Genomic DNA, 12,986 nt, shown 5'->3' on the forward strand with positions numbered 1-12,986 from the left:
TTAGTTTAATTAGGACATTTAAATAGCTCTTTTAAAACGTGCCAAAAAACATTGCTGGTGTGCATCTTGAGACAAACAATGGCACTGATATATTTTAAGATTGGTCACTGCAAGTTTTTTTCAGTTAAAACAACTCAAACTTCAGTTAAAACAACTGCATTTTATTCTGGGACTAGTCTTAAGCCTTGTCTGTGGAACCAGGGGTTAGTGATTTACAATTTGTTTTCATTAATAAAATGGAGGTTCACTCTTGCCACAATTAGGAGACACAGGACATACCTCTGTCAGTAACCTCAGTATAAATTGCCTGAGCCTGTTCCTTTACTTTGCATTCCTACTTTGAAGCACTTCATCGCTAGTCTGAAATAGCCAACTCCAGAAGCCTAACTTAGCCCTGAATAACCCAGTCAAGGCTGACAGAGGTAGAAAGCAAGTTGGGCACAAACCTGATAATTTTAAAGACCACCATTGCAACACACAATGTTCTGTCTCGGAAGCCTGGACTGCTAGCAGGGGTCATATGTATGATGTAGTCATTTTGTTCTGCAGTAATTCAATGGTTTTGGCTTGAGTTGGTTCACCTTTATTCAAAGCAGGGTTGACACCGAGGGGTGCTGAAAGATCAAAGGCCTCGAACTGTCCATAGAATTTCCCATTTTGAGGCAAGGCTGAGGACCAAATTCTGCTCTGCTTGCACAGATGCTGATTTCAATTTCAGCTCATCCGAACCAGGTACAAATTTAAATTACCTAGATATTATATTTGCAAGAATTTTTATTTCTCCCATATACCCAAATAAATAAATAAATAAATTAATGTTAGGATGATATTTAGAACATGAGAATTCTAAATAACATTTGAAAATAACAAAGAATAAATAATATTTATTATTATTAATTATAATAATATATTAACTACTCAGCTTGTACAGTATAGTCAGTCCTGACTGTCAGTTTAATATCCACATAAATATGTTTTTCTTGGTCCCTGAAAGCATACATTCCACTGTGTATATTAAAGGTAACAACGCCCTGTTCTGTGATACCAAATGTTTGTGGGTGTGGCCAATATGATGATATACTATATAATATACAGAAACATGCAAAAGACCAGTAGGAAATGCTTCTCTTTTGAAAAAAAAAAATTCCATTATAAATTCAATGAAAACAGTTCAAGTGAAAATTGATGGTGGATTTCGTCTCAATCTGCTTAAGACAGCACTTGGTATGAACTCCAGAAGTTCTGATGAACTTCTGAACTTCACTCCTCCACAGGTCACCTTTCGGCAGAACCTACGCTCACTTTCACCCCCTCGCCTATCCTCTTTGGGCTCATTCACACTTCCTCCACCCGATCAGCTCTCAACACTAAATACTAACAGTGCAACTGAAACTCTTTCCTCCACTTTAACATCCTGCTTGGACAACTTCTGCCCCCTTTCCTCAAGGCTAGCCCGCGCCACACCCTCTGCCCCCTGGTTATCTGATGTTCTCTGCTAACATTGTTCTAAACTCAGGGGTGCAGAGAGGAAGTGGCGCAAATCAAAAGATCCTACAGACCTGGGTCTTTATCAATCCCTCCTCTCTTCCTTCTTTGCTAATATCTCTATACGTATATCTAATATCTCTAAAATGACTTACTATCACAAAAGAATTATCAATTCTTCTGACTCCCGCATGCTTTTCAAAAGCAAAATGCTTTTCTCCTCCATCAACCCTGAACAGCTGACGATTTTGCCACATTCTTCATAGATAAAACAACCATCATCAGCGGCCAATTTAAATCCACCAATCCACAAACTGACACACACTCTTTACCAGCAAACACAAACATTCTACAATCCTTCTCTCTACTTTCAGAGGCAGAAGTCTCTAAACTCCTCCAATCATCCTACCACCTGTCCGCTTGATCCTATCCCCACTAATCTACTTCAAGCCATTTCTTCCTTAGTTGTACCCACACTCACGCACATCATAAACACCCCTCTTCACACTGGTACTTTTCCCACAGCTTTTAAGCAGGCTCGGGTAACCCCACTGCTTAAAACCCACTCTAAATCCAGCACACCTGGAAAATTACAGACCGGTATCCCTTCTTCCATTCATCGCGAAAACACTTGAACGAGTTGTTTTCAACCAAATCTCTTCCTTTCTTACACAGAACAACCTCTTGGACAACAATCAGTCTGGTTTCAAAAGCGGACACTCAACAGAGACTGCCCTACTCTCAGTAATTGAAGCTCTGAGACTGGCAAGAGCAGCTTCCAAATCCTCAGATCCCTTCCTACTGGATCTGTCTGCTGCCTTTGACACAGTTAACCACAAGATCATCCTGTCAATCCTAAAGATGAAGGGGATCTCGGGAACCGCACTGCAATGGTTCAAGTCTTACCTCTCAGGTAGGTCCTTTAGTGTGTCGTGGCGGGGTGTGGCATCTGAGACCCAACATCTAGCTACTGGGGTGCCTCAGGGCTCAGTGTTTGGACCACTCCACTTCTCCATCTACATGACATCACTAGGATCTGTGATTCAGAAACATGGCTTTTCCTATCACTGCTATGCTGATGACACACAACTCTACCTCTCGTTCCAGCCTGACGATCTGACGGTAGCTACTCGTATCTGAGGCTGGATGAAGGACCGCCACCTTCAACTAAACCTTGCGAAGACAGAGCTACTTGTGTTCCTGGCCAACCCAACACTTCACCACAACTTCTCCATTCAGCTAGGCTCATCATCCATAACTCCATCAAGGTCAGCCAGGAACCTTGGGGTTGTAATTGATGATCAATTGAACTAAACAGACCACATTGCTAGAACTGCCCGGTCGTGTAGATTTGCCTTCCACAACATTAGGAGGATCAGGCCCTTCCTTACAGAGCATGCTACACAACTCCTTGTCCAAGCACTTGTTCAATCCAGACTGGACTATTGTAATGCTCTCCTGGCTGGTCTTCCAGCTTGCTCTGTCAAACCTCTGCAACTGATCCAGAATGTTGCAGCCAGAGTGGTCTTTAATGAGCCAAAGAGAGCACACGTCACTCCTCTCCACAAAATTGCACTGGTTGCCAGTTGCCGCTCGCAATAAATTCAAGTCACTGATGTTTGCCTACAGAACAACCACTGGCACTGCTCCCTTTTACCTAAACTCATTACTTCAGACTTGTGTGCCATCCAGAAACTTGCGCTCTGCAAGTGAATGTCGTCTTGTGGTGCCATCTCAAAGAGGCACAAAATCTCTTTCTCTGACCTTTACCATGACTGTTCCCTGCTGGTGGAATGATCTGCCTAACTCAACCAGAGCTGCTGAGTCCGTAGCCACTTTCAAGAAACTGCTGAAGACGCATCTTTTTCGGCAGCACGTGATCCAGTAATACTAACACCCTCTCTTCTATTCTATTTTTATTTATTAAAAAAAATGGACTGCATTAGATTAAACTAAGAGAGGTTATAAGACTTACATATTGCTGTCCTACTGTTAGTTTAACTGCTTCTATTGTTCTCGTTTGTAAGTCGCTTTCGATAAAAGCATCTGCTAAATGAATAAATATACATGTAAAATGGTGATCTCATGTTTTCCAGCATGATTTGAAAATAATCCAAAGAGCATCTTGTGCTTCAGTGAAAGCAAGAACTTCTGGTCATCTGTACAAACAAGTTCACATGATCAGTGCTACAAATTGAAGATATACAGTATGATAATAAATATTAAAAAAAAATTACGATTAAATATGAACTCCCTATTAAAGGGTTAGTTCACCCAAAAATTCTGTCATTAAAATTACTCGCCCTCATGTCGTTTCAAAACCTGCAGGACTTTCATTCATCTTCGGAAAACAAATAAAGATATTTTTAATGCAATTTTAGACCTTTTTGTACCTTGCTTCGACACTTCACATATAAACATTCATCAACTGGCACATCAATTATGATAAACGGAAGCTCAAGCATGTTCGCTTGACGGGCAACCAGTGAGGTTCATTCTGGTGTTACGCAGCACGTTTGAGTTTCTGCAAGAGCCAATGAGGTTCATTCTCACATCAAGCAGGTTCAGTTAAGCTTCTGTTTGTTTGCTGATCAATGTTTACATATGAATAAAAGTTTAAATTCAATCTGTTGTTCATGCGATCGAGTCTCTTCTGATAATTTGGACTAAAGCAGTCAATTCATATAGATAGGTTTTACGATCTCTTTATGAACTTTTTGAGGCGTCAAAGTGGTAGTTGCGTAGCTGTCAATGGAGGGACAGAAAGCTCTCAGATTTCCTCAAATATATTAATTTGTGTTCTGAAGATGAACAAAACTCTTACGGGTTTGGAACGACGTGGGCGAGTTTTCATTTTTAGGTAAACTATCCTTTAATCTACTTTTACATAGATAGTACTTTATATTAACAATATTATTTTTAAAAAATGTTGTTCATTAATTATAAAAACTATGTTTAATATTATTTATGCTCCAGAATTTTTAAATGCTTAGAGGATAAACGAGCGAGGTATTATTTGCACTTCACACACGCACATGAGATTGAATGAGTGACGTCGCACAGGAAACACCTCTCCTATAAAGGGGGCAGAGTCGAGTCTGACTGCAAATGGAGCGACTGCGCACAGCAGACTCCTCCAAACGCTCAACTTATACAGAGAGACACAACTGTTACCCGTTTACCTTTCGCGTAAAGACTCAATTCGACAGCAGACACCAGTGAGAAAGTCTTTCTTAACACTAGCCGCTCCGCGAAAGAAGAAACTCACAAGTGCGCGTGAACACTCGGCGACCAGCCTCTTCCGTCTCCCGCAGCTCTGGACTCTTTTACACGAATAAACCATGACTTACTGCACGCAATTCCCACTCAAAACACCAGAGACTTTCTCCCCCGTGCTTACACGGCATGTTTGTGCTATCTGATATGAAGGAAGATGATTAAATCCTCTCATACATGCCTGGAATTATCTGCTGGGAACAGAAAGTGGGCGTTTTTCTACACCGAAGCACTGGAGGAGGATTTGCGCGAGTGCTGCAACTTGCAGTCTCAAGTGAGGCAACATGCAGTAAGTTCACCGTTTGAAGGATTTGCAGTTATCTAAAAATCAGTTACTGCATTGCATTGCTGTTATGAAGATGAGGATCATGATGAAGATGCGCCTGGATTAATAAACTCACATTGATTCTGAGGTTTAGCTATATATACAGGTCGATATGGCACAGGAGGTCGTTTATGATAACCGCTGTATAGTGGTGAAGTACATCCACCATAAGCTCTGGAAGAAGGGATTCGTGTGGGAAGTGAATGGACACGATGACAGTGTCTCGAATGGACTGATGATGGAGAGGCAGGAGGAGAACAGCGGCGTCTCTCCCAGCCCGCGTCACGACCCGTTCAGCGCTCTTAACAAGGTGCTACGGGAGGCTGGGGATGAACTGGAACGGCTATATCAGTCGGACTTTGCGGAGATGTCCAAACAGCTGCATCTCACGTCCATCACGGCGCATCAGCGCTTCACCGCGGTCATAGACGAGCTGTTCAGGGACGGCGTGAACTGGGGCAGAATCATCGCTTTTTTCGAGTTTGGAGGGACTGTTTGTGTCGAATGCGTGAACAAGGAGATGACGGCGCAGGTGGATAATATTGCGGGCTGGATGACGGAATATCTGAACGGGCCGCTGCATGGCTGGATCCAGGAGAACGGTGGCTGGGTATGTAATTAACTCGATATATACCTCACGTCCGAAGACGCATCGTCTCATGCTCCGCCTCTGCGCATGGCGTCATGCGTTCGAAGCGTTGCGCTTGATCTCTGATTAGCCGGTAGCGCTGTTCGTTAAAATGCTCCAGCCAATCAGCTGAGGCGATTTGTCACACCCCTCTCACGCCTCCGTGGCGAGTCTGTTACGTGAAGCCATCAATGACAGCTGCGGTCTGTTGAGCTGAAGGTGTGGTTCCCTGTGCGGAACTTTCAGGAACTGCTGTTGATTCATGCAAACAGGAGGATGTTTGGCCTTACCAGTTATATGGGATATGCTATATCCGATATTTACTCACCAAATCATGTGTTTAAATTACCCTGGGCTATCCTTGTGCTAAGTGCAATGGTTCAGCTTGTGATGATATTGTTTAAACATCACTGAAATTCAAATTGATTCATTTTCTTCCCAGGTGAACCTGGAGTAACAGGTTAGCACAACAGGGTGACCGTAGTCTTCAGAAAAGAGGGGGGAGGGGGGTTCAAACTATAAAGAAGCCTAATACATAATTTCCATTCGATTTTTGGTCCGCAACAATAGAATAATGACAACAACAACAACAACAAAAATGTGCACACCGCCTCCCACTTTTCCCGACCGGGACGGTACGTGGTAATTATTTTGCAGTTCAACTGAGAAGCTGCACCTACGCTTCGGCATTTTGTGTGCAATGCTGCTCCGCTGTCTGCTCTGCTCTCTGTGTATGTGCGCGTCGCAGAGCCGCCCATAAGGCAGCCTCTCCGGAATTACGTCACGCAACAAAGTACCGTATTGTGTGCAAAGGCAAGCGCCAGGCAATTTAGGCAAAGTAGGTACACGGTTAATGGTCCAATGAAAAACATGAAAACCGGACATTTTCATGAATTTATAAACCCCCACCCCGGACGCCCCGGACAGTACGTGAAAAGTGGACATGTCCGGGCAAAAGAGGACTTTTGGTCACCCTAGCACAACAAGAATTCTAAAATGAGAATTCGAGTTTAGCACTTAACGTTATACAGTTAATGTTTTTTGAGACTTGAAGGGACTGGATGTGACACTTTTCATTTTCTGTAAATCTCTGGTTGAACAGACAATAACGTAAACGCAAATGAATGATTTAGTTGTTCAGTAAAAAAACAGAACAAATTAAATCTTACAAAATATTTCCTACATTTTGTCATGACTTGTGTAATCATTCCAACCAACTTCAGCACAGTTATGGTTGACACAGAGGGTTTGGATAGGCAACAAAATAGAAGATTATTAATATGATCATTTTTTAAAATATTTTTATTAACTCATAAATAATTTTTGTATGGATGTAAATAACCAGTAGAATGCCACTTAAAGTTGGCATTAAATCAAAACTCAACTTTTTTCTAAATGCATGTTGCTTAAACAATTAATCCGTGCATGTTTTAGTTTTTATCTATTTTGTCATAAATCTTATTCAAACTGTCATAACTGATCTTCCAGTGAAGTAAAAGGCTTCTCTCTGGTGACATATATGCTGGACTTTTCCAATAACCATAATAGTCCTACTATTTCTGTATCATATAGTAGGTATACTGTGTACTATAAGCAAATTTTCCGCATGCATAGAATACCCAGATGACTTACTGTATGCATTATACCACCAAGATCTCACTGCACTGGATACTGCATCCCACAATGCAATGCGCATGACCTTTTATTTCCAGAGTGATGAAAAAACCAATAGCAGAGTGTGGGAGTCTTCAGTAATTGTTTTAGAAAACAATTCCATTTATTGGAAATTACACACTTTTTGTTGTTGATATTTCTGAATATAATTACACAAAATACGCAAAAACATGATGTAAAAGACAAAGCTACTCAGCAAATTAAACATGCAACTAATGAGATGACAATCGATTGTAGTTTTGAGTTTTCTTCCGCAAACGTATACGTCATAAAATTCCTCGTTCACATAATTCCCGCTCAAGGCATATGCAAGTAAAGAGGGCGAGACCTGGTTGAGTAGTGTTGCAGTTATTGTAAGGGGCGTGTCATTTCCCAATTACGTTCAAATCGGTTGACCAATCATGATCCAGCCAACCAATCAGAGCACATTGTGCTTTTCAGAAGGAGGGGCTTCACAGAGAAAGGAACTAAACAGGGCTACCTTTCCATTGTAAGCCTAAGTTGATCTTAGACACCATCGGTGGCAATTGTTCTACGATCAACTTAGGCTTACGATGCTTTTGGGAAACACAGCCCAGAGTGTTACTGACAGACCGGGAAGAGAGGTGCTGCAACAATGGCAAATATGTAAAAAAAAATATACTGATGATTTTGTCAGTAAGCTGTAAACTAATAATGCCATTCAGGAGGAACTCAAGAGACATGCTGCTTTTTTGGATGGCCATTCAGGTTATGACCTTTCAATAATGAACTCGCTTTGAACTGTAAGCTGACAATCATAAATGAGCGGGAACTTGTGGTCTGGTGCAGGACTTAAACATCAGATCAGTAAGGTCATCCAGGACTTCCTCATCCATTCACTCTGGTTGCACATTCTCCACATTATTATTTTATTTAATACTAGTTAGGGTGTTAGAACAAAGACTTAATGTGGATGTGCATAATTCAAAGCACCGTGTCCACAGGGGATTCATCAATAATTCAAAGGCTGCATTTTAACTTTAAGGAAGGAAAGTTTAACATTCCCCTCGAGTCCTGACCTTTTGAAAGTGGTAACTTTCGACACATATCAAAGGATTACACGTTCGCTGACCTGAACATCAGGAAAGAGTTCCTCTATTTACTAATTTCTTTCCAATTATGGTTTTGAAATAGACCAGAACACCTGAGTCACAGTGACAACTTTGTGGCTGCAGTATCCAACAGTAAAAATACTTCAGATTTAAGAAACCTTTCTAACTATTGAGATTTTTTTAAATTTTATTTGTATTACTATTATCAGTTGTTTTATTTATAATTATTACTAAACCAATGTATCCCTAGGATGATTCATCAGCCAATATTTGGCCATTATAAGATCATTAGAATCAGTTGATAAATTTGCCCACTTGGCTGATCAACAGAAGTGTTAGTTCCCCATATATATAGATCCTTCTTAGTTCATAAAATTTTCAATTTAAATTTCATAGGCTATATATGAGATTATTAGTATGCCATCTAATGTGTTATCATTAAATAATTGTATATCAGAATTATGTCAGTCATCTACTACCCGACTCTCCAGATTTCAATTTAGAAACCCAAAATGAACTCTAAATTCATAATTTATTATTTATAATAACAGAAGCTGTGTGACATCATTTCCTGGCTGTTGCCCATATTAATGCAGTTGACAAAAACAAACAAAAGTGTTACAGCTAAATTGACTAGCAAATGCATTTACTAAAGTGGCACAGTGAAAAAACACAAAATTAGCACTGTATGACAAGGCAGCTGCCTGTGGTGAATTAAAGGTTATCATACACTGTAAACATGTTGTTCTGTAATTATTTGTAGGAATAGAGGTATTGAGATCACAGTGTCTGAGACCGCTATTGTGGTTTTCAATAAAAGAATCAAGTTTACTAGATTGCTGTGACGTGGGCAACTTGATACTATAAATCCAGCCATGCTGGGCTTATATTTTCCGCCCTGCTCTAAAAGCAGTGACCGAGGTGTCAGGCTCATTAACCTTAATGGTGACATTTGGACAGGCGAGAGCAACGCATGTGCTCTCAAATCAGCCTACCTTCTGTTTCCTGTTTAACTCCAGGCATAAAAATAGGTGTCATTTGTGGGTTTATGTTGTTGAGTCTACTGTCCTGCCCCAAACACTACATTTTTCATCAAGCTGCATCATAAGACTGTGTTTGTCTGCCTCGCTGTCTGGATCTCAACAACACTCTACTGTCTTACCTTGTCCTCTAATTCACTGTGTAACCATAGACAGCATAAGCTTGCATTCAGAAAATAACTCCTTGAGTCATATTCTATATATTTTTCAGTCTGTTTCAATTATACATTGGCCAGTGGGCTTCAATCGTCCAACGCAGAGCGATTGTTCTCATGTAGGCCCAGAAGGAATCCGTGGACTATTTTTTGCGCTGATTCTGAGGATCTTTAAGATTCAATGAAATGGAACTGAATACTAGAGTTTAATCTGAAAGTACAACTCTGATCGATGGCTGAAAGTAGGGTTTTTCCCAAACTTTTTGATGCCAAGGACCACCAAATATAATAATCACCTTGTGATTAATCAAAAAATATTGACTTTGTAGTGTATTTTTTCATCTACCCAGTATTCGTGTGATGTTATATGTACAAACCTAAAGAGAATTTTTTTTGTAAAATTCTTTTTTTTTTGAGAGAGCTTTTCATAAGAAATATTTTTCAAGAACACGTATGCTTTTAATTTTGACAGCTGTATAAAATATTTCAAACAATATACCAAAATGGCACTTTTTATATTTCTTTATTTCAAAAGAAGTCAAAAGCTCGCATGCGGCCACATATTTATAGTGGACATAGGCCATAAGTATTTATTTATTTTGTGTTTTTTGGCTAACCTGATCTAAGTGGGTGTTTCAAACAGGGATCCACAGAATGTTGTTCAGATGTTTGGGGTGAGTGCGAATGTTTTTTTTTTTTGTTTTTTTTTTTAAAGACACTGATCCTTTTATAAAGCAAAAACGGATTAAAATGATAAAAAGTGACAGAAAAGGCATTTATAATTTTACAAAAGATTTGGATTCAAAATAACCGATGTTCTTTTGAACTTTCTTTTGAAATTTTTCTAAATGTTTGGTCAAACATTGAGGTTAGATGGCTTAAACCTCTGAAAATGAATGCTTAGCCCATTTGATCCAGGGTTTAACTAGCCTATTCTCCTCTAATTTCATGTTGGACACCATTGCACTTCTGTGAACTCTGTGCCGAATGGGCTAGACATGCCTCCTGCAGACTGACAAGGTAATGCGCCTGAATCCCACGTGGGCAGCACCTGTGTTTATTTGTGCGACGTGACAGTAAATGCTGCATGACGTACTGTGTTGGCAGCTGCTGGGCTCTTAAATTATACACTTCAGCCTGTTGATCCAGGTTCAGCCCAGGGCTGTAGTGGGAGTATGCATGCCAGCGGGCCATGCACACGCCACAGATCTGCAGTCTGCTAATAACATGACTTAGCAAAAGAGCCCTGACATTTAGTTGAGGACAGGTGATTGGAATTTGCTTGTGTGTCTTTAAAAGGGGGATTTTGGGACTGCTCTTACAAGTTATTACATTTACTAATAGTTTCAATGAAGACTTTGGGTGAGCACACATGGAGAGGTGATGAGGGCAATGGAGGATTTACAGAGAGGTGTTTTGATACTTAACACACAAACGGCCCTTTGTATGCTCTTTCCAGTTTCAAGCCTGAAATATTTTAGGATCGGTTTTATTTTTTGCCATTAGCAAACCATTTGATGTGTCAGCATGCCAATGCCTAAGACTTTCCTTTTTAAGAAGGAGATGGCAACCTCTGCGTATTTGTCACTTGAATAAGTAAGCCAATCATATGATGGCCCTGATGTCACTGAAACAGGTTTAACAAAAGCACCATTGGCCAAATTATTATTATTTTCTTTGGACAATATGAAGTTGTTGCTATGAAGGGCTTGGGACTGTGTTCTTGTGGTGCCATCAGCTTGTCAGCATTGTCATTTGTATCATTCGAATCCTCCTAGGAAGTTATTTATGAGTTGGGAAGTTGGGACATCAGGTGCATCACTTAAGATGCCGATGTACTTTTTCTTTTTTTTACAAAGAATTCAGCAATATTTAACTTTACTTCTACAAAAGGATGAATAAGGAATGCACATCAGTTGTGCTTTTGTTTTTTATGCTTTTAATTCAATTCAATTCATAATTTTATAGCACTTTTCACAGTACACATTGTTTCAAAGCAGCTTTAAAGAAAATTATTGTTTCAATGTTACAATTTAGGAAGTATTCTGTTATCAGTAAGACAGGCTGCTGCTGTACAATATAGCATACATGAATTGCATGTAGCAGCTCTATACAGGTGGAGCTGGGGAAGGTGGAGGGTTTCTGAAAGCTCGCTGCAACTGCTACAGCAAACGCTGCCCAAGTATTTGAAGGATGAGCAGTGAACTCATTGGCTACTGATACGGCAGAAACCAGTCAGCTGTGCCCTATAGAGATAATTTTATCACCAACACGCTCCCCAATTCGGAAACTTAAAGAAAGTTCTTAATTTCACACTTGTAATTATGACTTTGTGGGATCGTTTATGCGCCAGTTGTCCTGAGACTCCAGAGTATTCAGGATCACATGGAATATATGACATACTATGCTAAAGTTGTCAGTATGCAGGTGCCATCCGTCAGCAACTGAGATGAATGGGAATGCTGACGGATACCTCTATCCAGGTATTCGTGACTCCTATTGTTTCCGTTGTGTGGTTGTATGTTTCACTCTTTGTTATCAGTCAGAACAATCAGAATTATTACACGAGAACTTCCTGCAGTTTTCATTTCAGATGCTTCTGTGAAAGATTATCATTCTGATTTATTGGCTAAGGGGGATACGAGAGTGGAACAAAAGCCACGTTCAGGAAGTGGAGAAGCCACTAATGAAAGAGTGGAAGAAGTCCTTGGGCTGCCTTTCACATCACATGTTTCACGTCATGTCCTTCCAAACACTGGAAGCGAACCGTATATGGACTGTTCTTAGAAAAACTGGAAGTTTTGTGGAAAATAAGAAATTGGCATCGTGTGTTTAACTTTTGGTTAACTTTTTTTTTTTTGCTCAGATGGTTCTCTTTTGTAACTCAGGATAATTATATTTGATTTATAGGGATAGTTCCCCCAAAAATGAAAATTGTAACCATTCACTCACCCTCATGTTGTTTTAAACCTGTATGTTCTTTTTTTCTACTGGGGAACACAAGAGAAGATATTTTGAAGAATGTCCCTGCAATGAAAGTCAATGGGGTCCAGTGTCATTCAAAATATCTTCTTTTCCAAGTTGGTCTTGTAACAATTTGATGTGAAATGTTGGAATTTAATCTGATAATCAGAAGAAATCTGAGAAGCAAGAGATTTAAGCATTACACCTCATAAGTTTAAAGTAAGCATGAAATGAAAAATCACTTTATCTATTTTGTAAATGCATGTTATTTATATTATTGTGAACAATTCATCCATGTATATGATTCCTTTTTTTTATGATTCCACGTAATTTTTAATCAAAAGTCATAACTTCAGATGAAAACAA

General features: G+C 39.8%; 1 protein-coding gene across 1 annotated transcript in view; it reads left to right on the top strand.

Annotated features, from left to right (window-relative positions):
• The first annotated feature begins 4,579 nt into the window (after positions 1-4,579).
• Positions 4,580-12,986, top strand: part of bcl2b (BCL2 apoptosis regulator b) — a 46,947-nt gene continuing 38,540 nt past the window's right edge. Inside the window, exon 1 of the mRNA XM_077216151.1 lies at positions 4,580-5,696. Within this exon, the coding sequence (XP_077072266.1) occupies positions 5,199-5,696 (498 nt within the window). The 5' untranslated portion in view covers positions 4,580-5,198. The remainder of the gene's footprint in view (positions 5,697-12,986) is intronic.

The sequence above is a fragment of the Siphateles boraxobius genome, unplaced genomic scaffold, assembly GCF_051911475.1.
Source record: "Siphateles boraxobius isolate OS27281-9 unplaced genomic scaffold, OSU_SipBor_1 1, whole genome shotgun sequence".
Classification (NCBI taxonomy): domain Eukaryota; kingdom Metazoa; phylum Chordata; class Actinopteri; order Cypriniformes; family Leuciscidae; genus Siphateles; species Siphateles boraxobius.